This window comes from Neltuma alba, unplaced genomic scaffold, assembly GCF_004799145.2.
Source record: "Neltuma alba isolate B1F8T4 unplaced genomic scaffold, ASM479914v2 tig00012929_pilon, whole genome shotgun sequence".
In the NCBI taxonomy this organism is placed as follows: Eukaryota; Viridiplantae; Streptophyta; class Magnoliopsida; order Fabales; family Fabaceae; genus Neltuma; species Neltuma alba.
Genome location: NW_021637295.1, coordinates 66,017 through 90,163, shown reverse-complemented (window position 1 = coordinate 90,163; position 24,147 = coordinate 66,017). Strand labels below are relative to the sequence as shown.

General features: G+C 31.3%; 2 protein-coding genes and 1 long non-coding RNA gene across 6 annotated transcripts; 1 reads left to right on the top strand and 2 right to left on the bottom strand.

Moving 5' to 3' along the window:
• The first annotated feature begins 2,337 nt into the window (after positions 1-2,337).
• Positions 2,338-4,848, top strand: LOC114732711 (uncharacterized). The gene is made up of 3 exons (XR_003739023.1): positions 2,338-2,568; positions 3,371-3,488; positions 4,550-4,848. It is a non-coding gene; the product is annotated as an uncharacterized LOC114732711 (long non-coding RNA).
• A 2,827-nt stretch (positions 4,849-7,675) lies between these two features.
• On the bottom strand, positions 7,676-13,688 carry LOC114732707 (probable disease resistance protein At5g63020). 4 transcript variants are annotated; one of them, XM_028920045.1, is made up of 4 exons: positions 13,258-13,446; positions 13,039-13,137; positions 12,621-12,946; positions 7,676-10,302 (listed from the first exon to the last, which is right to left on the bottom strand). In XM_028920045.1, exons 3-4 carry the CDS (start codon positions 12,861-12,863, stop codon positions 7,948-7,950), a joined length of 2,598 nt encoding a protein of 865 aa, XP_028775878.1. In that variant the 5' UTR covers positions 12,864-12,946; positions 13,039-13,137; positions 13,258-13,446; the 3' UTR covers positions 7,676-7,947. The 4 variants fall into 4 exon arrangements, with proteins under 4 accessions (XP_028775878.1, XP_028775877.1, XP_028775879.1 ...); XM_028920044.1 differs by lacking the exons at positions 13,039-13,137; positions 13,258-13,446 and adding an exon at positions 13,502-13,688; XM_028920046.1 differs by lacking the exon at positions 13,039-13,137.
• Positions 13,689-19,394: 5,706 nt separating this feature from the next.
• On the bottom strand, positions 19,395-19,847 carry LOC114732714 (probable disease resistance protein At1g52660). Its single transcript, XM_028920050.1, has one exon. The coding sequence runs from the start codon at positions 19,845-19,847 to the stop codon at positions 19,395-19,397; it is 453 nt and encodes a 150-aa protein (XP_028775883.1).
• Between the last annotated feature and the right edge of the window lie 4,300 nt (positions 19,848-24,147).

The window sequence follows — 24,147 nt, the reverse complement described above, 5'->3', positions numbered from 1 at the left end:
AGCCAGGGGTGGAAGAAGAGACGAGATAAAGGGGAGGGGATTTTAATGTTGAATATTAAGACTGAGAAATTAGATACGATTCAAAATTCTAATTAAATTTCAAAAGTGTTTGCAGCAGGTAGCCCCATTTGTGTGAGCCACATGACATAAAGCCCAATAAAGTTATTATGAAAGCCAAATATCCCTTATAAACAGTAAAATGAGTGTGAAGCCAAAATATAAGCCATTGGAGCCATGGTTTGAGGGAATGTTCAGGTAAGAACAAAACCATAGTTTCAGAAATGCTTTTATATTATATGAAGTAATATGTGGAAGAATTTATCTTGATTTAAAAAAAAGTGCTTCTGAAAAGTGATTCTAGGGTTATCCAAACACTTCTAGTGAAAAGTATTAAAAAATATATTGATGATGAATGTGAGTTTTATCATATTTTGTGTCAGTCACGTTTAAATTTTCACAGTGTGACAACTATCCTACAAAACACAATTACTTACTCCCCTCCCCTTCTTCCCAAAAATCCTAAATCAAACAGTGTTTAGGACTTGTTTGATTGTATCATATATTTTTATATTCTTAGAAAAATTCTTTAGAGGAGGTTTTTAGAACAAGTTTTTGAAATAAAAATCTTAAAAAGTCTATTTGAATTATTAGTTTAAAAAAGATGTATAAAGTTGTTAAATAAAACGTGAAAGAATGAATTTTTTATATAAAACATATTACCTTGAATAAAATTAGTGTTTCTCAGCCAATTTCCACTTTATAGACCAAAAGGTAATAAAACATAATTTTTTTTTAATTTTCAGAATAACTTTTACTCCTCTAATCTTTATATAAGACCCATTTAACTAATTTGATGAGATTAAGGAAGTTAGGTAAATCAGTTAATTATAAGAAAAGTAACATATTTTCTAAAACACCATAATCATCTTTTTAATACCTCCTCTTCCTCTTCTACTTGATTATGGTTGAGAGAGTATCATAGAGATAATTTAGAGAAAATTGATAAATATGAGAAATGGGTCTTATATTTAGAACCAAAACTAACTCAATAATTAGATCCTATATTAAAGACTGAAAGAGTAATATTTTTATTTTCATAATATTTAACAAAAAAAATTCAAACATTTATATTAAGGACCGGAAGAGAAATATTGATTTCCCCGTTAAGACAACTCCAATCTTTAATTATTTTTTCCTCATGGCTTTTATATAATACCTTTCATTTGCTTAGATGTTTCCTTTTTTTTTTTTTTACGGAATAGAGATAAAACTTTAAAATTTTCTCAAATACAATTATTCTTGTCCCATTACATTTCTCTGTTCTTTTGTTTTTTTTTTTTTGGCCATCACCACAGTACATCAACATCAATCATCGATCAATGTACATATACAAACTCTTCCACCAAGCCATATCTTCAAGACGGCTAATTCACGGCTATTGATACAATTTACTATTCACAAGTCGATTTAATTAAATATTTTTTTTGGTTTAAAACATAAGCTAAATTTTATCTATTTATATTTATTAAGAAAACTAGTTAAAATCAATTTAAAACAACAAATATGTAAGGTATATATTTTTTTCTCAAAATATGTCCCTATTAATGAATCAAAAAGAAAAAAATATGGGGTAAAATTGAAAAAAAACTTATTAAATATTTATATAAGAATAAACGTTATTTTATTAAAAAAAAATCAAATCCTTTTAATGAAGTTTAGTTTATATTTTAAATTGGAAGAAGTAAATACTACCTCTGGTTCAAAATATCAGCTAAATTTTCTTTAAAAAGTTGGTTTTTTAAATAAGATAACATTTATTTTTGTCCAAGCATTTAATGAATTTTTTTTAATTTTGCCTTAATATATTCTCTTTTTTCTTTAATTTATTTATTGCATCTTTTACTTATTTTCTTCATTAATAAGGATATATTAATAAAAATAAATATATGCCTTATATATTTATTGTTTTAAATTAATTTTAATTAGCTTCCTGATAAACATAAATAAATAAAATTTATTTTATATTTTAAATTGGAGGGAGTATAATTTTTGGGCTGCTTTCAAGCTAAGCAGCATTAATGATGTTTCTGTGGCTCGGACAAATTATTTTTGGGCTTCGTGTAATTCAACTTCGATGATAAATGGTTTGGAGGGGAAACTGATGTTGGGCTTTGTGAAACATTAATAAATTTTGAAATTTAAAATTTGAAATGTGAAATATATTAATTATTCCTTTACTTTTACGAACTCGTACGTGCTTCCCTAGTAGTACATCTCATCTCTCCTACCCGCCACCAGGCATTCATCAATTTCTACTTCCTGCACCCTCTTTCTCTCCGGATTCTTCTTCTCCAGAGTCTTCATCTTCGCGGGCAATCAGTGCTCCCTGATGCATTCAGCTGAGCATCTCTGCTTTCCCTCTCCCCCTCTTCATCTTTTTCGGCTTTCCCTCTGCTGAAATAGGTTTTTTGTTGTTGTAGGAAATCTAAGCTCTTTCGATTTGTCATCGACGGGAATCGTAGGAGGGTGCTACTGTGAAGTTCATGAAGCGCAAAGGGAGAGGCACTGGTTAGGCTTCTTCATCCTCTTTCTGCATCTTAATAATGTTGTCACATTTTATCTATGAGCTGTAAAATACTCTCTCTTATGTTATGAAGAAACACGACAATGTCCTTGCAGTTTCCTTTTCTAATCCTTCTTCAGGTTGAGTTTGCCGACGAGGAAAGATGAGAGGAAAGCAAGTTGGAAAAAAAATTTTATCTCCATTTTCTTCTTTGATTCAGATTTTCCTTTCCTGGTTTCTGAACTACATTCAGCTGGTTGAATATTCATGGGATTTGTATGGTTTTTTTAACATTTTGTTTTGGTTGAAGCATATGTATGTATGAATCCTTCTGAAATTTCTTGAAAGTTACAAGTGGTTTGATGAAGATTTGATATAATAATTTTACGGTTTTAATAATTTTAGCCGTTTTTTTTTTTTCTGGGTTTCTCTGCTCCATTGGGCAAGGAAGAAGAAATAATGAAAAGGAGACTTTTTGGCAAAGGCATTGGAGAAGCTACATTACTTTTTGATTTTTAGGGAGAAGAACTTACTTTGGTTAACATAGGCATTTGGGCTTGCTTTGAAAAAAAATTATTGCTTAGCAGTAGCAGAAAGGGTTTCCTTTTTTCTGCAATCCCTCACCGAATCGAGGTGTTGTAATTATGAATGTAAATGACCATGTCAGGAGGAAATGGGAAAAAAGCACCTGCAAGCTGCAACATGATTAAAAAAAAAAAAAAAGAAGCAAGAACCTGCATTAATTTAGATTATATTGTTATATGTGATTGTGTTCTCTGTGTTTTTGTTGATTTTATTTATATTTAGGTGTGAAAAAGCAGGAGACCTTTCAATCATCTCAAGAAGACTTCAGATCAGCTTTTCTTTATGGTTTTGCGTGGAAAGTGATCAAAGTTTCCACAACAAGTTGCACCAATAGTTGTCGGTAATTTAATTACCCCAGCCCATTTAGATTTATAACCATAAGATTTTTATACTTTTATTTTGAATTGAACGTAATATCTTCAGTCTTTTGTCTTTGATTTCAAATTTATTTATTTCAAGTAGATATGTTCCCTCATATTGATGTTTACGTCTCTGTTAAAATTACTTTTTTTAATTCTTACTTGCACTTATTTTAAATACATATCCGCTTTGACATGTTTTCTAATGTATGTTCACTGTTATATGAGATTTTGTACTCTTTTGGAGGCTGACATGTATTTTATATTTTGTATATTGATATCGGTACTTGTATCATCAAATATGATTTGATCTTGCCTCTAATTGTGTGTTTTGACATAGGGGATGATTGAACTAAGAGTGATATTGTATTATCTGCTGGGTGAAAGAGTAACCATTGGATTTAGAGATCTCAAGAAGGAAAATTGCAGGCTGCACTTTGTAAAAGAGTGTGCTTCTTTGTCCTGGATTTAAATAATGAGAAGAGAATTTCTCTATTAATGAATCATGGATAAAGAACATACTCCTAAACTCATACATGCAACTAAGCATTCTATTATGCTCTTGAAGTAAAAATGCAAAAACATTACGGACTAACAGTTGAAATTGGAGAAAGGTGGGCAAAAATAAAGTTTGTTGTTTCTTTGTGACTGTGAATTGATAATCATTATTAAGATTCATTACTTCATTCCGTAGTTTTTGAAGTTAGATTATTATGATCAGTAAAGAATTGCTGGGGATTGTAGTGTGAAAACTTTAGAGCATGTTTAAGATTTGTTTTACAGTTGTTTTGTTTTAAATAACTTCATGCTATAGCTGTTGAAGTTAGATTAATAATTAAGGAAACCAATGAGTGGAAAATATTTGGAGCAAGGATTGAGAGGCGCTCTTTGCTCTAAATTTTAACAGCATATGTGGAAGAGAAGATTAACGCTTTCCATTCCATAACCTCAGTAATCAAATTTTTCATAATAGCATTAATTTGCCTCAAGAGTTGTGCTGTGTCGACATGAAGCTCTTGCACATTGCATTCTTTGGTTGCAGGGAAGGAATATAATTGTAAGATGCAGATTTCCGCTAAGGTAATAAAGAGAGTTGCGAGTGGAGTTAATTTTAATGCTCATTGGAAAAGAAGGAAGATTTCACATTGTGATGTTGGTATAGGCACAAATGAGGCAGAGGTTTTTTTTTTTTTTTGGGGCAGATGGCTAATGTCATCTGCCGGTTTTGGACTGTTTCTGTTCAGTATTTATTTGGAATTTACCTCTTAGAATATGAACTTTCAAACTTTCAAAGGAGGAATTCACTATTGTAATATTTTGGATATAGCTTATAATACAGCAAGTATGGATATATCGTAATGTTATTTTTCCTATGAGCTCTGCATCTGATAAGCTCCACAAAGTTGAGTATTTTGTTTGCCATCTTAATCTGATAAGCTTCACCTTAGAAATTTATTGGCGCTGGGTATGAATAAAAGCGGTTTGATTCACTACATTTTTTTAAAAATTTATTTATCCTGAGCAATTTACTCTCTCGGGTCATGTATTGCCACTTTAGCTTCTGAGAGGTGGCTTCTTTTTTTTTTTTTTCAAATAAGTAGGCAAACAAAGCTGGCAAGTTGAATAAAGAAGGCAAAAATATAATTCCAAAGTATAAGAAATTGGCAAGGCGTGAAGACAAAAATGTAGTCTTTAATATGTTATGGAATTAAATATTGTAGCTTTGCAAGAAAAAAGCAATGGTTTTGGAAGATAGGAAAGATTGATAGTTTTGGCCATGCACACCTCACAATTACCTAATACCTAATATAAGAGCAAAAGGTTGAGAAGATATATTATATATAAATGAAAAGAAAGCAGAAGAGGAATGCATTTGACCTTTATTTATTAAAAAATTAGGCCCCAAAAAAAAGAAAAAAGAATGCATATACACGATGGAACATGTCTATGTTCTCCTGGATTATTGTTATTTTCTTGTGCATCTTCCCATTACATTGTGTAAGTGACAGAGAGAGAGACAAGGAAATTTTTCACTGATGACAATTCTTTCATATGTGTTAAAAGGAGAAAGACCTGGTTATGTTTGTTCTATTCATGTTTCTCAATTTTGGATTCATGATTGTATTATTATACTTTTTTCTGATCAATTTTGCAGGATATGGTTTCTACATTTGAAGTCAATTGATTAAAACATTTCAAATCACTGATTGAATGGAAAATGTTCAAAATGATCTCTCATGTGATATGAAATCTACTTCTCAAAATACTTGACCAATACAATGCAAGGAAAAAAAAGGCTTGAGCAATTAAAACTTAAACTCTAGATTTATATGCTCCCTGTGCAATGCATGGAGGAGTACATGCTGGTTTCTCTAATGTTTAAGGAATGTGGAAATATGAATAACAAAATTATATGGAGTGTCAATATTTACAAAAAGAGATCAAAATAATGAAAAGCAAGGCTGCATACGGAACCTTAAAATAAAAAAGATTTCTCTACAGTATTTTCTTTTAAATTTTCAAAGCAAATATGGTGAAATAATTAATTATATTATATGCTAACTGACAAGAGAAAAGTCAAAATAACTGAATAATAATAATAAAGGTTATAAGACAAAGCACACATGTATGATTATTAATCAAGAAAAATTACATGCAAGAAATCAAACGCAAAGAAAAAAGGAGCAACATTAGCATGCCATAGGTGCCCGATACAGAGCAAAGAACCGATGTCCTGGAATAAACAAGTGATAATTAACATATTATTCATAGATTCTTGACTAACCGCAAACCAGACATCTTTATGCGCTGTCTCATCAATTTATCTGTCAAACACAATTGCTTGAGGTTCAGTCCGAATCCAAAAGCGAGAGGGAGGAGTTCCCTTGAGGCTTGAGCCTTGACCTTACCCCCTCCCAGGCTCCCACAATTGCCTTACACGAGTTTTTCTGTCGCTTATCATATTGTGCCAACGGCAAAAGGCGCAAGCAGCAGCCCACTTTTCGTTCAGCAACTGAAAATTTCTTCACATACGATGCACGACTAAAATATTTAATTAGATTTTAAATTTTAATCAATTGATATACTATTTAATTATGATATTTTTTATTCAAATCTCAATTAAAATATTATTCAAATTTAAAATTAATTGTTAGTTCATTTATTTGAACCTCCAATTGAAATTCTATTTAATAATGATATTCCTCTTTTAATATAATATACCCAAGTTTTAAGCGAAGTATTATTTAAATCTCATTAATTAAATATATTCAGATATTATAATGTTATATCCAACCCGTTTTTGAATAAATAGAGCATCACGAGTTTTTAAGAATATAGTTAATAGTACGAAAACAAATAAATAAATTTTATCCGAAAAAATAAACAAGTAATTTTTTTTTGGCCAATGAAATAAGTAAATAAATAAACGAATAGTAAAATGATTTAAATAAAAAGATTCTGTCCCTCAAAAATTATATTCATGCTTGAATAAAAAGAGAACGTAATGGCAATTTGATAAAAAAATGGGAATAATTTGTAAGATGCCAGAAATCCACAGTTAATTTTTAATTAGATGAGGCTTTGGGAACAAAATAACTAGCCACGTTAATTTTATGCTAAGGACGATAGCAGCTGAGATGACAATGTTTTATTAAAAAATGAGATAATAATTACTAAGTTGATAGTCTTTTTATGAGATACCATTAAAAAAAAAGTTAGGGCAATAATAGAGCTTTGCTTCTTTAAGTTTATATAATGTTACAGTTTAATTCCTGAATGTTAAAAGGTATCTTTTTAATCTTTTAATCCTAATACCCTGAGTTTCATATAATTATTTTTTTATAACGAACAATGATTTTTCAAACTGATACTTTGAATAAATATGAGGAAGGAGGTTATTCGCACGTGGTCCCTTAATTTTACGGATAAATATTATAATAAAATTATATGGAGTGGGAATAAATACAAAGAGAGAGATTGTGCCAAAAACCAAACCTTAAATAAAAAAGATTTCTCTCCGCAGTCTTTGCCTTTAAATGTTCAAAGCAAATGGTGAAATAGTTTATCAAACTATGCTAACTGACATGAAAAAGGTCAAGCTCATTAACTGAAAAAAAAGAATAAAGGATATAAAAACACACAGAATAGGCGTATATGATTATCATTAATGGAATACTAATAAATCATACAAACAATACATGGATTGTTTTATTTTTGAGTCTAAAAGCTCAGCCACATACTTATATAATGTAAGGTCAGTCGGAGAAAGAAAGCTAATGAAAACCAATGATCATTGCTCTCGATGGTAAAACCAATCTGCAACATGTACAGGTATAATTGATATTGTAAGCAATAATTATTACACATGAAAGTAAAAAAAGTTGAAATGTATATTTATGCTATAAATAATGTAGTGAACCTTCAGTCGTCTCTCACAAATTAAAAGGAAGGTTTGAACTTTGATTGGAATTTGTGCTTTGCTGCGGGGTCATCCCATTCCAACTTGTCCCACCAATCTTGAGGTCCACTGATATCTATCAACTTATGTTTGGCAGAGTTGGAATCAAGTGGTAACTTGTTCAGCTTTCGACACCAGACTATCGTAATGGATCTGAGGGAAGGAAAAGGTAAGGGTGCCTTGTGAATGCTCTGAAGTCTTGGTAAGTCATACAAATACAATGTGACAAGAGAGGAGAATATAGAAGAAGAAGAATCCACATTCTCATTATTCTTTATTGAGTAGTCTTCATCATCTTCTTCTTCTCTTATCACTTCTTCCACTGAGTCACAATCAGAAATCTCAAGTTCTTGAAGGAGCGGAGCATACTTGAGCCATGTCGCATGAGTTACAGAACATGCACCAATTGTCACACTTCGGAGCTTGGTTAGACAACCTGTGTCAAAAACAAAAGAATATTGCTCTCTTCTAATCTTCAACAATTCGAGATGAAATTCCCGTAGCTGCTTCATTTTTGACAAGGATGCAAATGATAAAGGCATCTCATCATTCTCGTTGGAGATGCCACTCCAAAGGCTGTATATGCAACTTTGCAATTTGGTTGACTCCAATAATTTCTTCAGACCATCTTTTCTCCATATTTCTATGCGTAATTCCTCAATATTTGGTAGGCACTCCAGCTCTTCTAAAATACCTCTCTCTTCTGAATATTTTATCCTGAACAGTCTAACCACTCTTAATTGTTGAAGGCTAGACAGCACTCCCAATGGAAAAGATCTTGTGTATGCATGCAAGCTAAGAAGCTTTAAATTTGTCAAATACCGCAAGTTATTCAAAAACTCTGGTTTTAGAATATCAGTGAATACAGAAAGATATTCCAAAGAAACTAGACCCCCAATGTTGCTAAATGAGGTTCCCCTGACTTTTATGTCCAAGACTTTCAATCTCTTCATATATTTAATATCTTCTAGATGTGAGGCATGATTTCTTTTCAATAAAACTACTGTTGTGGCATTTGGAGGATCCCGGATTTTTTGTGATTCCCAATAATTCATGATTGAGACCCTTTGCATAAATTCCACATTCTCTTGATCATGTGCTATCCAAAGTGCCATGTCACGGATCATATCATGCATTTTAATTGTACGGTCCATATAAAGATCATCTTCGCCACTTTCTAACAAGCACAAAAGCTTAAACTTTTCAATAATAGACTCACCATGACCATACATATCTTGCACACTCTTTGTCATATCTTTATAAAGAAATTTCTCCAACATCCATCTGTCGATGAGATGGAGAACTCGAATCTCACAATCTTCCGGGTACAATGCACAATACAAGAAGCAACGCTTTTGCACCTCATCCAATCGATCATAGCTAAATTTAAGGACGGAGAATACTTTCTTCTCCAAATCCGGTGCAGTTAGTGAAGAACTTGTTAAGTTCTTTGTTGAATGTTCCCAAGCCTCCACACTCTTCACTCCAGCCATGGCACTTCCTACCACAATCAACGCAAGTGGTAACCTTTTACATTCCTTAGCCATCTTCTTTGCAAGCTTTGGAATACTAGGGTTTGACCTCAAAGTGTCATCACCAACTTTCATATAGAATAACTTTGTCGCTTCTTCCTCTGTCAAAGTTTCTACCTTGAATGTTCTTTCAGCTTGCATTTTTGTGCACACATTTTCTGATCGAGTTGTAAATAACACTTTGGATTGAAAATTAGTTTTCCCTGGACGTGGCACTCCCACCAAGCTCAAGTCCATTTCATCCCACATGTCATCCACTAATAAGGCAAATTTCTTTTGCTTGAGGACCCTATAAATCTTTGCTGCTTTTTCATCTTGATTACTACAGCCATTCCAACTGCTATCCTCGATCCTAACCAATTTTCTAATATTATCCATAATACTATCCAAGTTGGGCTCTTTTGACACCACGACCCACATCACAAAATCAAATTCTTGCCTCCTCTTCCCAAGTTCATTGTTAATTCTCTTTAACAAGGTAGTCTTCCCCACCCCACCCATTCCATGTAAACCAATGATGCCAACATTCTCTTCTTCAATGCTCTTCCATACCTCATTAAACATCAAATCTAATCCCACTACTTCGTCTTGAGGCATCTCAATTGGCTCGGGTGGTATTGTGTGAGCAATTTTAAAATTTTTGCTAAACCTTTTGCCCTCTGTTGCTAGCTGATCTACATTCTCTAGCATCTTAGCAGCTTTTTTGCCTACCTTGTGGCTTGACTTACAATTCTTTGGGCAATATTTACCTAGACATCTTTCTTGCATTACTTTGACTCCTTCAACTTGAATGACTGTTATTTCCTGTGTTAGGTATGTATAAATTACAGTCTAAGCATATTACTTACAGCCTTACACAAAAAATAAATATAATTTTATGAATTATAAATTATGAAATAAATCAATTTGTAAATTTGATTATTCTATTAATTGAACATATCTATTTACGTAGTAATGAACTGTAACATCATTTATCAACAGTCAAATAACATTATAAAACGATTTGTTCCATGCATATATTTTAATAATTTCATATTTTTTTAAAAATTACACAAAGTCTTATCAATTTCTTATTTTTGTAAAGTTAAAATTACTAAATATTTTTAAAAAATTTACTAAAGGTATTATACAGATAATCAGTAAATATTAAAGGGAAAACTATATTGGAGGTACTTATACTTTTTTTCAATTTTCAATTTGATACCTATGTGTTTTTTGTTCTTAACTAAATATTTAATTTTGCTCTATTAACATCATTAATCCTTATGTAGAGACTAAAAATATCAATAGAACAAAGTTATAAGAGCTAATGTTGCTAAAAAGATAAAATTAAATGTTTAATTAAAGGAAAAAAAACATATAGGTACCAACTTAAAAATTGAGAGAAAGTATAGGTACCTTCAATATGGTTTTCCCGATATTAAATAAACTATTAAGATATGAATTAGAAATTTATTTTGATGGGGGAACAAGTTTTAAATAAGATTAATTCTAAATTTCTAATATAGTTTCAAATATCCTTTTAGTTTTATTTGAGGCTCTTAATATGTTAAACTAAAATGTATGTTTTGAAAATCAAAGAAGAGTTTAATAATTAAGGTAGTCATAGACGTGGGAAGATTTATCACTATAATAATAATTTTTATTACTTTCACCAAAAAATACAAACATTTTTGTGAATAATTAATTATAAAATAAATTAATATGTAAATTTCGTTATTCTATAAATTAAACATATCTATTTACTTAGTAATTAATTATTACATCATTGATCAACTGTCTATTTTATATTACTGAAAATATAACATCATCCTTTTTTTTTGGCGGTGAAAATATAAGGCACTGATTTTCCCTCCATCAATTGGGGAAAAAACTTATGATGAACTATCATTAGAAAATATTTAAAATATCCTTGACCTCTCTTCAATTCTACTCAAATTATATAAGTCTTCCCTCTAATTTTAATATACTGAAACACCATTAAAATATTCTATTAAAGATTCTAAAATACAATTTTATTAATTGACAATTATGTTAAAAATTTAAAATTCTTAATTTATCCTCATAATCTAATTGTTTGGCACTGTCTCTCCAATTCAAATCATTTTAATTATAGATATAAAATATTTAAATAGTGTTTATAAAATATTATAGTAAAACTTATTAAAATATAGAGTAAAAATGAACCAAAAAATGAAAAAATTTATTGACCAATTTGTGCCTTGTTTTATTAAATTCCTAAAAAGATACCTCATTTGTTTTTTGTATATACATGCCTGAAAGATTTGTTAGGGCAACATATGAGTCTAAACATTAAAAAAGAAATTGAAATTATTTTTTAAATGCTATCGAAAAACGTTTTTTAAAAAATAAATTTTCAATAAATATTTCAGTTTTTTTGGTCAAACAATAAATATTTATGTTAACTAGGAATATCTTAGTCCAAATCTGTTGATTTAAAGATCGATTAATATGGGCGAATGGAAATGAAATATTCAAAATATATAGGGTTTTTTGTATCATGTGACTTTTAATTTCAGTGGAAGTTTGTGTAGACATGTTCATTTATATGGGAAGAATGATCTCGTAGCCTTATGTTGTGGCTGGTCCAAAAAAAAAAAAAAAAAAGCCTTATGTTGTGATGTGGATACAAGCGGATTTTACATTTTCAAGTCTTTCAAAATCAATTTAATTTCCTTCCATTACGTTTCTTGTTTCCCCTCTCTGATGACTGGTGCCTATTCTAAACTTTCTAAATTTTTTACTACAGTCTATCTCAGTCCTAAATATAAGAGTTAATTAGAAATTCAATTTAGTTATTAATATAATTTCTCAATCCACTTTATCTTTTATATTTATTTATTGTTTCCTAAAGTAATCATCATGTTGATTGCACATAATAAATTTTTTTTATTCTAATACACATAATTAACAAGAGTATTTAAAAAAATACATTCATTTATTACAAATAATAAATTTATCTTATTTTCTTAATATTTGCAAACTAATAATCTAGCTCTTATATTAAAAAATCTAAACGTTATCTATCAACTAAATGCTTTAAAATTGAACTAAAAAGGAAATTCTTAAAAGAAATCAAGAATAGGTTGGATGGGCAGTACCTGTTGAATGTTGTCAGCTTTTTTCAGCCATCTATCGACTTCATGTGTTCTTTGCATATGTCCTGTGTTCTCAGCGTCATCAACTCTTGTCTTCAAATCCTCTTTCATGCTTCGAAGATCTTCCCATTTCTCTTCCAGTAACTCCAAATTCTCTCCCAATCTTCGAATATAATCAGCTTCTTTCTTGGCACCAACACAAGAACACTTGGTAATGTCCCATATGATTGCCCCAACTACATCCATATCTTCAAAACAATGCTAAGCTTTCGTTCCTCCAAAATCACGCAGCAAAGTAGTGGACATGTTAATCAGAGCAATTTCTTTTTCTGCAAAAAAGAAAATTGCTCTCAAAGTAAAAACAACAGAGGGCTGGAAATAAATCAAGACCTCACAATTAATAAATAACATGAATCTTAACTAATTAACCCCAAACCAGACATCTTTCTGCCGTTTCTTCCAAAAACTTACTACTTTTCGAAGGCTTACCGTATTACGAACTGTCTAATGATCATTTCATCTAATACAGGTCCATCGAAAAAGTTGAATTGGAACACAAATTTCTATTTGTGTTAGCCAAGGTGATATACAAACCATAGTTTAAAACCAGCAATATCCCAAAAGGAGGTGGATGAGATACCTCAGCGTATTCTTTCTGATCAACCTTGGGCTTCTTCAAAGGCTTGGTTTTTCCACCAACAAACCCAAATATTAATCATAGACGAAAACAAATTCGAGGTTCTAGTTAACAGATCAAAACATGAGGGTTTCATAGATTGAAAATAAGGGGGAAGAGCTCAAGTTCAAAACACAAGAAGAACCAGTTGGGGAATCGGAGAATCAGGAGATCAATCTCCATTGACCGAGATCGGGGAAAGTGTTACCTTGCTAGCTAGGACCAAATTCCTCTCTTCAGATCGAGTCAACAGTCCAGATTCTAAACCATCGAGATTCCTATGGCCAAACTTTATTTTGAGATGAACATATCTGAGATGAGATGTTGAGGAAGACTCAAATCAGACCGAACTTGTTTTCCTCCTTCATATGTGATGATTAAATGTCTACTTCAATTTTGGAAGACGCGTTGCTCCATGTTAGAGTCAAGTCAACTCTCGAACTTTTTCTGACAGAAGTTGTTTCTAACATTGCCATGATCAAAATTCAAAAGTGATGATGCTCTTTTTGAATTTGTTTGACATATAGGTGGCCCACTCGCTCTTCTAACAACGCAATTCATAATAATTCTTTTTAATTTATACTAGTATGTATAGGAGTCTTGTATTTAGGACCGGAGGAGTATTAATAATATGATGTGTGCGCTGTGTTGAATTTGTTCATGGAATATAATCAAATCAACTACTTTTTGAGTCATATTTATAAGATCCATCGTAATGATTCTTAATGTAAAAGAAGAAGAATTAAATTAAATTAAGCAAGTGGGCAACACGGTGATGAGTCACAATTAAATTTAATATAAATTAAGAAGAATTATCATGATCAAAAGTGAGGATGCTCTTTTTGAATTTGTTTGACACATACGTGGCTCACTTACTCTTTTAAGAACGCAATTCATTATGCATCAGTTACATTATGGCCGACAGGGAAGGAAAAAAATCAGAGCTTTAAAGATAGATTTGTCAAAAGCTTTTGATAAACTGTCCTAGAATTTCATTACAGCTGTGATGACTAGGATGAACTTCTCTAAGAAATGGATTAATCTCATTCAACAATGCATCTCCACAGTCCAGTATTAAATATTCTTCAATGGACAACTTACTAATCCGATTCTTCCTATCAAGGGTTCAAGGCGAGGTGATCCCCTCTCACCTTATCTTTTATTCTTGCAATTAATGTCCTCTCATGCATGATCAATTATTTGGTGGAATCCACCAATCAAAGGAAAGGAGTTAAAATTTGTTCTGAAGCTCAAGCTACTTCCCATCTCTTTTATGCTAATAGCTTATTCTTTTTTTGAGTTCCCTGAACAAAATCTGGCTGGGGTCAAGCATGTTCTAAAATCTTATTGTCATCTTTCTGGACAATATCTTGGTACTTGGATTCATTCAGGAAGAGAAAAGAACATCATCTACAATCAAGTGATACAATCCATAGAGAAAAGGACTTGTGCTTTGAAAGAAAGAATTGTATCTCAAGCAGCGAGACTAACTTTAGTCAAATCCATCCTCTTAACTACTAATCTTCATGTTCAATCTTATAAAAGTTGCCGACGTATATATGTGACAAAATTGACTCAAGATGTATTATTTTCTTCTAGGGATCCACTAGTGACAGAAAGAAAATTCATCTCTTAAATACAAATATCTTATTTCTTCCAACTGATTAAGAAGGTTTGGGGTTGAGGCCTACCGGCTGCATAAATGATGCTATGATAGCCAAACAGGTCTGTCATGTTCTATCTGCAGAAAGTAATTCCCTTTTGTCCAGGACTCTTAAGGTTAAATACTTTGATCTCAACTCTGAATCTTTGGTCAAAAAGCCCTATAGTACCTCTTGGATGTGGAAAGGAATTCTACAGAATGCCAACATTATTTTAGAGAATCTGAGGTGGCAAGTAGGCAATGAAGCTTCTATTAATTTAAACCACCTTCTTCGGTGGCCTATGCATCAAAATTCTACTCACATGATGAACCTAACTCATGTAGCAGATCTTTTACTGCATACTCGTTTTCCTTAGAATCCAGTCAAATGGAACCCGCCTTTACTTCATCTTTTATACCCAGCTCACATTTTAAAAGCCATCTCAGAAATTCCTCCTTCAGTCTCTAATAATGTTGAGGAATGTCTCACATGACCAGAAATTCATTTGGCCGTTATCAAGTTAAAGACGGTCATACCTTGCTCCTCCAATCTTACAATCCAGTTAGAGCTAATGTGGACCCATTTTGAAAATTTCTTTGGCCTATTGCTCGCCCATATGAACAGCTCCTACTCATTTGCAAGCTAGTGCACAAAGCTTTGCCACTCACTGATATTTTGCAAAAACATCATCTGCAAGTTTCTAGTCTTTGTCCTGTTGGATACGATATGGAAGAGACTACGGAACAAGTGTTCATTCAATGCCCTGATGTCAAAACACTATGGTTCGGCTGTGTCAATAAAAGACTTACACTGTGTCAATAAAAGACTTACAAATATTGGTTTTATGATCTTTATTCATTAGTTCAAAATCAATTTGCAACAATTAATAATGATGGTTTCTATACAGTGGTTAAGAGCATCATCATCCTCATCAATACCATATGGCATGAACGCAACAATGCGTTACATGAGGGCAAGCTATGGAGCCCAATGGAAGTCATTCATAAAGAGGTAAACAATTCACCATCTTTGACTCAGTTAGCTTTCTCCACATCTTCAAAGTAAAAGGTTAAGTCTCCAAAACCTTTAGCCTTTTGCCATCCATCTGAGCTTCTAAATGAGGGACGTGCTATATTACCTTCCAAGATAAAGTGGAACAGAATACAGAATGTCGTGCCATCATTTGTCATAAGAGGAGGCCAGTTATTCAATTCATTTGGAAATGACGAATTTCTCAGCTAGGTTTCTTTTTCCATTTAAGTCTTTGTGTAATGCTCAATTGGATAGAACTGACAAATCTTTAATTTTCAACATCCTAAAGGATGCAGACGTCGTGAGACATCAGGACAGACTCATGCCTCGTGATGGCGTTACTTGTTGGAAAAGGCATTGCGAGTGTGTTCGTAGCATGACTTTCCTAGAGTGCTGGAGCTTTCACACCTGGAGATTCAAGGGGTGGTGCAAACCAAATCATGAACTTTAGGCTCTCACGAAGTCATGGATGGCACTCCCTCTGCATTCTTCCAAGCTCAACTCTTGCTGCTGCTGGATTTTTTCGTTTTCCTTTATGTTTCCTTGTAACGGGGCCTAGTGCACTGTTGAGATGTTTCGGGTTAGACCCTTCACACTTTAGCAGGCGTAGGCCCATTAAATGTACTTCATTTTATCTTTATAATAAAATTGTTTTTTAAATAATAATAATAAAAAAAAAAAAAGAGACAGATCTTTTCAATCACAATTTTAAGCCTAAGTTGGAAATACTTTGTGTGGACAAGTTCTTCATCCACTTCTCATCCAAAGTGGCATTTTCTAAACTTATTCGGGATAGATACATCTCAAATTTGCTTTGCCACTTTTCTTCTGTAGTTGTTAGAGCTATTCATGGTTCCTCTTTTTCTTATGTGTCTTCTTCTTTTATTTTTCCATACTGTATTATAAGACCTTTATTATTAAAAAAAATGACAGGTGCGATCTTGTTGAATTTGTCCATGGAATTAATCAAATCAACTACATTTTTTAATCATATTTATAAGGCCCATCATAATAATTCTTAATATAAGATTCGTTATCACAACTAATAGATAGTCATGACTTATTTGCAAAATATCTTTATAAAAAGAAGAGAAAGTTATGACAAAGACATACTAGAAGAAAGAAAGAAAACGAAGGTAGTTTTGATTGAAGGAGAAATTAAAAGAGAAGTGTGGATAGAGTAGAGAAGGCACAGACGAGAGAATTTGGAAGAAAACTAGATGTTCTGTACGTCCTTCATTTCCGGAGGTAGTAGTAATGTATTTTCCTCTAACAATAACTCAAAAGAAAGAAAAATGATCTTTGAGGGCAAGGAGCACTGGTTTTCTTTGTGGGATCCCATACGATGAAAGCAGATTGTTATTGGCATTATATTGCATGTCGAAAAGCTATTCATGTAAATGTTGCAGCCAAACCGTTCATGAGTTGGTGAATGCTTTCATCTCTGGATTGTTCTCGGAGCTTCTTCCATCTGTATTCCACATCTTTCCTCTTCTTCCTTTTATCTCTATTCCTGTAAAACGTGTGCCTCAGAATTCTACCAGAGTTGGAAGCTTCTTCAACAACATTCTGAAAATATCTATCTTTTTTTTTTTAAATGACGTTTGTGCTCTTTTAAAAATAAAGAATTGTACTTTTTGCAAAGCTCTACATATATTATGCATTTTTTCATTTAAATATATATATGATTTCCATGAAATTAAAGAAAATCATAGAAGTTAAGCGAATTTTTTCTGTAACAGAGACGGAGAGATAACATTCTTTTTATAAAGTACAAATAAAAATAAATTATTTTCATTGGTCATCATGTCAGTCGAGATTCAACCTTGCCTGTTTCCTTATGTTATGGCTGCCAAAATTTCAGATTATCTTAATGGGCTTAGGATTGGGCTTGTTTCCGTTGTCTCCCAACTGGGCTACTCATGAAAGCCCAAGTTGAGTTGTATAGTCAGTTTTCCGGTAATGTTGAAAAGCAAATCCAACCCTATGTTTTTGGTTGCTTATTGAGCCCAATAAAATTTAGTTTGCTTGGGAGAATGGTCATGTGTCATAGTTATACTTGGGAGCGCTTTTTTTTTTTTTTTTTTTCCCTTTTGGGTGAATGCATGGGAGCATTTGTTTCCGTTTCTTTGTTCTTTCTTTAGTTTTGTTCATTTGTTTATCTTGTGCTTAAGCTGTAAGATCTGACTTAAATTTAATATAAATCTTTTCTTTGATGCCGAAAAAAACACACCACTAATCAATATTAAAGTTCCAAAATTGTTATAAACTATCTTTAAAAACTTGATCAGATATTAATCAACACAAAAAAGTAAGTAGTTCAATGATTCAACCTGATTTTTTTTTCCATTTTTGATTACCCCCTCCGACAAATAGCTTTCGCGAATTTCTATCGCTTAAATAGTAAGTAATAGCAATTATAAAAAAGTAAAGGAATAAGAAAATTATCTTAATAAAAAGATTATGTCCCTCAAAAACTATGTTCATGGTTGAAGTCTTTGAATCTTGAATATAAAAAAAAAACATAATAGCAATTATAAACAATGGGAATAACTTGTAAGATACCATAAATCTACAGTTAATTTTTATATTTAGATGAGGCTTGGGGAATAGAATAACTTGCCACGTTAATTTTATGTTAATTAACCACGATAACATGTGACAATGTGAGATGATAATGTTTTGTGAGGGAAAAAAAGCAGATAGAAATAATTAATAAATTCATAGTCTTTTTGAGGGACACCATTCAAAAAAAGTTAGGGCAAAGGTATACCTTTGCTTTTTTATATAAAAAAAAAATTTTGCACAATAGTTTCTTGACGCTATAAAATTTCTTTTTAGTCCTCTAACTTTTAATACTACTATTTCATATAATGATTTTTTATAACAAGTAATAATTTTTTATAACAATCATTATCCTTTTGAATAAATACAAGGCCCTTAGATTTGTGGATAAATTTGCCACAAAATTATATGGAGTGGGAATAAATACAAGGGGGGAGAGAGAGAGAGACTGTGCGAAAAATCAAACCTTAAAATAATTATAAAAAAAAGGCTTCTCTTTGGAGTATTTTCCTTTAAATGTTCAAAGCAAATGGTGAAATGGTCTATCAAACTGTGCTAACTGACATGAAAAAGGTCAAGCTCATCAAAGCAAATGGTGAAATGGTCTATCAAATGATTTAGAGAATACTTTCTTCTCTAAATCTGATGCAGTTAGTAAAGAACCTGTTAAGTTCTTTATTGAATGTTCCCATGCTACTTCCTACCACAATCAGTGCAAGCGGTAGCCTTTTACATTCTTTAGCCATCTTCTCTGCAAGCCTTGGAATACTAGGGTCTGTGTTCAAAGTGTCCTCACCAACTTTCATGTAAAATAACTTGTCACTTCTTCCTCAGTCAAAGTTTCTACCTTAAAATGTTCTTTTAGCTTGCATTTTTGCGCACACGTTTTTTGACCGAGTTGTGAATAACACTTTGGGTTGGACGTGGCACTCCCACCAAGCTCAAGTCCTTTTCATCCCACATGTCATCCAATAATAAGGCAAATTTCTTTTGCTTGAGGACCCTATAAATCTTTGCTGCTTTTTCATCTTGATTACTATAGCGATTCCAAATGTAATCCCCGATCGTAACCAATTTTCTAATATTATCCATAATACTATCCAAGTTGGGCTCTTTTAACACCACCACCCACACCACAAAATCAGATTCTTGCCTCCTCTTCCTAAGTTCATTGTTAATTCTCTTTAACAAGGTAGTCTTTCCTACCCCACCCATCCCATGTAAACCAATGATGCCAACATTCTCTTCTTCAATAATGGTCTTCCATCCCTTATTAAACATCAAATCTAATCCCACTACTTCATCCTGAGGCATCTTAATTGGCTCAGGCAGTATTGTGTGAGCAATTTTAACATTTTTGCTAAATCTTTTGCCCTTTGTTGTTAGCCGATCTACATTCTCTAGTATCTCAGTAGCTTTCTTCCCTAGCTTGTAGCTTGACTTACAATGTTTCGGAAAATATTTACTTAGACATTTGTCTTGCATTACTTTGACTCCTTCAACTTGAATAACTGTTATTTCCTATGTTAGGTATGTATAAATTATAGTCTTAGCATATCACTGACAGTCTTACACAAAAAATTAAATATAATTTTACGAACTATAGATTATGAAATAAATCAATTTGTAAATTTGATTATTCTATTAATTGAACATATATGTTTACGTAGCAATGAATTACAATATCATTTATCAACGGTCAAATAACATTACAAAGCGATTTATTCTTTTCTTTACCTTCCAAACGATTTGTTCTATGCATATATTTTAATATATTCATATTTGTTAAAATAATTTTTTTAAAAGAATTTACTAAATATATTATGCAGATAACCCGTAAATATTAAATAAACTATTAAGATAGAGATTAGAAATTTATTTTGAGGAGGGAACAAGTTATTAATTCTAAATTTCTAATATAGTTTTCAGTTAAAACAGATATCCTTTTAGTTTTGTTTGAGGCTCTTAAATATGTTAAAGTAAAATGTATGTTTTGAAAATGAAAGAGGAATTTAGTAATTAAGGTAAAATATAATGGTGGTAATATTTATCACTTTAATAATAACTTTTATTATTTTCACCAAAAATACAAACATTTTTATGAATAATTAATTATAAAATAAATCAATTTGTAAATTTCATTATTCTATAAATTAAACATATCTATTTACTTAGTAATTAATTATTACATCATTGATCAACTGTCTATTTTATGTTCCTGAAAATATAACATCGTCCTTTTTTTTTGGGCGGCGAAAATTGGATATTGAAGCAACATCGTTAATTTCCAGGACAAAAGGGGGGGAAAAAAACTTAAGATGAACTATCATTAGAAAATATGTAAACATACTTGACTTCTCTTCAATTTTACTCAAATTATATAAATCTTCCCTCTAATTTTAAAATCTGCGCTTCAGTATCATTTGAAACACCATTAAAATATTCTATTAAAGATTCTAAAATACAAGTTTATTAATTGAGAATAATGTTAAAAATTTTAAATTCTTAATTTATCCTCATAATCTAATTGTGTGCCCTCTCTCTGCAATTTAAATCATTTTAATTATATATATAAAATATTTAAATACTGTTTATAAAATATTATAGTAAAACTTATTAAAATATAGAGTAAAAATGAACAAAAATTGAAAAAATTTATTGACCAATTTTTGCCTTGTTTATTAAATTCCTACCTAGTACCTAATTTGCTTTTCCCCCCCCCCTAAAAGCTACCTCATTTTTTTTTTGTACATACATGCCTGAAAGATTTGTTAGGGCAACATATGGATTAAACATTAAAAAAATTGAAATTATTTTTCAAATACTATCGAAAAAATTTCTTTAAAAACATTAAATTTTCAATAAATATTTAATTTTTTTGGTCAAAAAATAAATATTTAAGTTAGCTAGGGATGTCTTAGTCCAAATCTGGTGATTTAAAGATCAATTAATATGGATGGATGGAAATGAAATATTCAGATTAGAAAGGGTTTTTTGTATCCTGTGACTTTTAATATTCAGAAGAATGTTCTTGTAGCCTTATGTTGTGACGCGGATACACGCGGATTTTACATTTTCAAGTCTTTCAAAATCAATTTAATTCCCTGCCATTACTTTTCTTGTTTCCTCTCTCTAATGGCTAATACCTATTCTAAACTTCCTAAAATTTTTAAATATATTTTATTTCAGTCCTAAATATAAGAGTTAATTAGGTATTCAATTTATTCATTATTATAATATCTCAATCTATTTTATCTCCCATATTTATTTATTATTTTCCAAAATAGTCCTCATGTTAATTACATATGATAAAGAGTTTTCATTCTAATATACATGATTAACAAGCGTGTTTTAGAAAAAATAATATTTATTTATTACAAAAAAACTAATTCATCTAATTTTCTTAATATTCATAAACAAGTGATCTAGCTGTTATATTAAGAAAATGAACATATAATAAATACTTTAAAATTGAACTAAAAAATTTTTTAAGAAGAAATGAGGAACAGGTTGGATGGCAGTAGCTGTTGAAAGTTGTTAACTCTTGTCAGCTATCTATCGACTTCATGTTCTTTGCATTTGTCCAATGTTCTCAGCTTCATCAACTCTTGTCTCCAAATCCCTTTTCGCGCTTTCAAGATCTTCCCATTTTCCATTTAGTGACTCCAAATTCTCTCCCAGTTTACGAATATAATCAGCTTCTTTCTTGGCACCAAAACAAAAACACTTGATAATGTCCCATATGATTTCCCAAAGTTCAGCCATATCTTTAAAACAATGCTAAGTAGTGGCCACGTTAATTAGAGCAAATTCTTTTTCTGGGAAAAAAAACAAAAACTTTATTTGTATTGTTGTGAGTTTAACCTAAAAGTAAAAACAACAATTAATAAATAGCATGAATCTTAACTAATTAACCCCAAACCAGACTTCTTTCTACTTCGTGAAGGCTTGCCGTACTACGCACTATCTAATGATTATTTCATCTAATGCAGGTCCATCGATAAAGTTGGTTTGAAACACAAATTTCTATTCTTTTAGCCACAGCGATACAGAAACCAGAATTTAAAAGCAGCAAATTAAAATCCAAAGAAGAGATCGATGAGATACCTCCCCGTATTCTTTCTTATCAGCCTTGGGCTTCTTCAAAGGCTTGGCTTTTCCACCTATGAACCCAATTATTAATCATAGACGAAAACAAATTTGAGGTTCTAGTTAACAGATCAAAACATGAGGGTTTCATAGATTGAAAATGAGGGGGAAGAGCTCAAGTGCAAAACATAAGAAGAACCAGTAGGGGAATTGGAAAATCCGGAGACGAAGGGAGATTGTTCCCAGAGCTTCTTCACTTTGTATTTCACATCTTTCCTCTTCCTTTCATCTTGAGTCAAGTCATCTCTAAAAGTAAAACATGTGTTGGCGAATACTCGAGTCAAGTCATCTTTAAAAGTAAAATATGTGTTGACGAATACTCGAGTCAAGTTATCTCTAAAAGTAAAACATGTAGCTCAAAATTCTACAAGAATTGGAAGCTTTTCCAACAAGATTCTTAAAAATATCTTTTTTTTTTTAATGACGTTTGTGCTCTTTCAAAAAATAAAGAATTGTACCTTTTGCAAAGCTCTATTTATAATATGTACTCAGAAGTATTATGCAACAAGAAAATGACAAATAAAGAGGCTGAAAATATTATATCTCAAATTAGGCATTTAAGAGTTAAAAATGACATGGAAAAAAAATGATATCTGATATGCTATTTTGTAAATGTAGTTAAATAACTGAACCTTGTATTAAAAAGTTTATTAATAAGTTCTAAACTGATAGTGATAAGTGTTGAATAACAAAACACAAAATATATTTGTAATGACGAGTTATTTATTAATAAGTTGTGAACTGATAATGACAAGTGTTAAACAGAGCAACAAATGCATTGACAATGATAACTTTGACAACTTTTCTTCCAAATATGATACAGGAGCATTTAATCGTTTAACTATATTTGCAACATATACACCAACACTAATTATTTTAATTCTTAGATACCTGAATTAGAAAATAATAATTTTAGTACTCTTTTTCCTGGAATTTTCCCTTATACAAATTTAAATGTATATATTTATGATTTTAGTGAAATTAAAGAAAATCACATAAGGCAAGCGAGTTCTCTCTGTAGTAGAGGGGGAGAGATGACGTTCTTTTTATAAAGTAAAAATAAAAGTAAATTATTTCTCTGAGCCATCGTGTCAATTGAGGTTAAGCCTTGCCTGCTTGCTTATGCTATGGCCACCAAATCTTTCAGATTATCATAGTGGGCTTAGGATTGGGCTTTTTCAGTTGCCTCCCCATTAGGCTATTCATCGAAGCCCAAGTTGAGTTATGTACTGACTTTACTGGCAATGTTGAAAAGCAAATCCAACCCTATGTTCTTGGTTGCTTATTGAGCCCAATAAAATTTAATTTCCTTAGGAGAATTTGGGTTGCTTTCCTTGTTCTTACCTCCGTTTTGGTTTCTTTAGTTTTATTCGTCTGTTTATCTTTTGCTTAAGCTGTAAGATCTGACTTAAATTTCAATATAAATATTTTCTTTGATGCCAAAAAAAACAAATTACTAATCAAT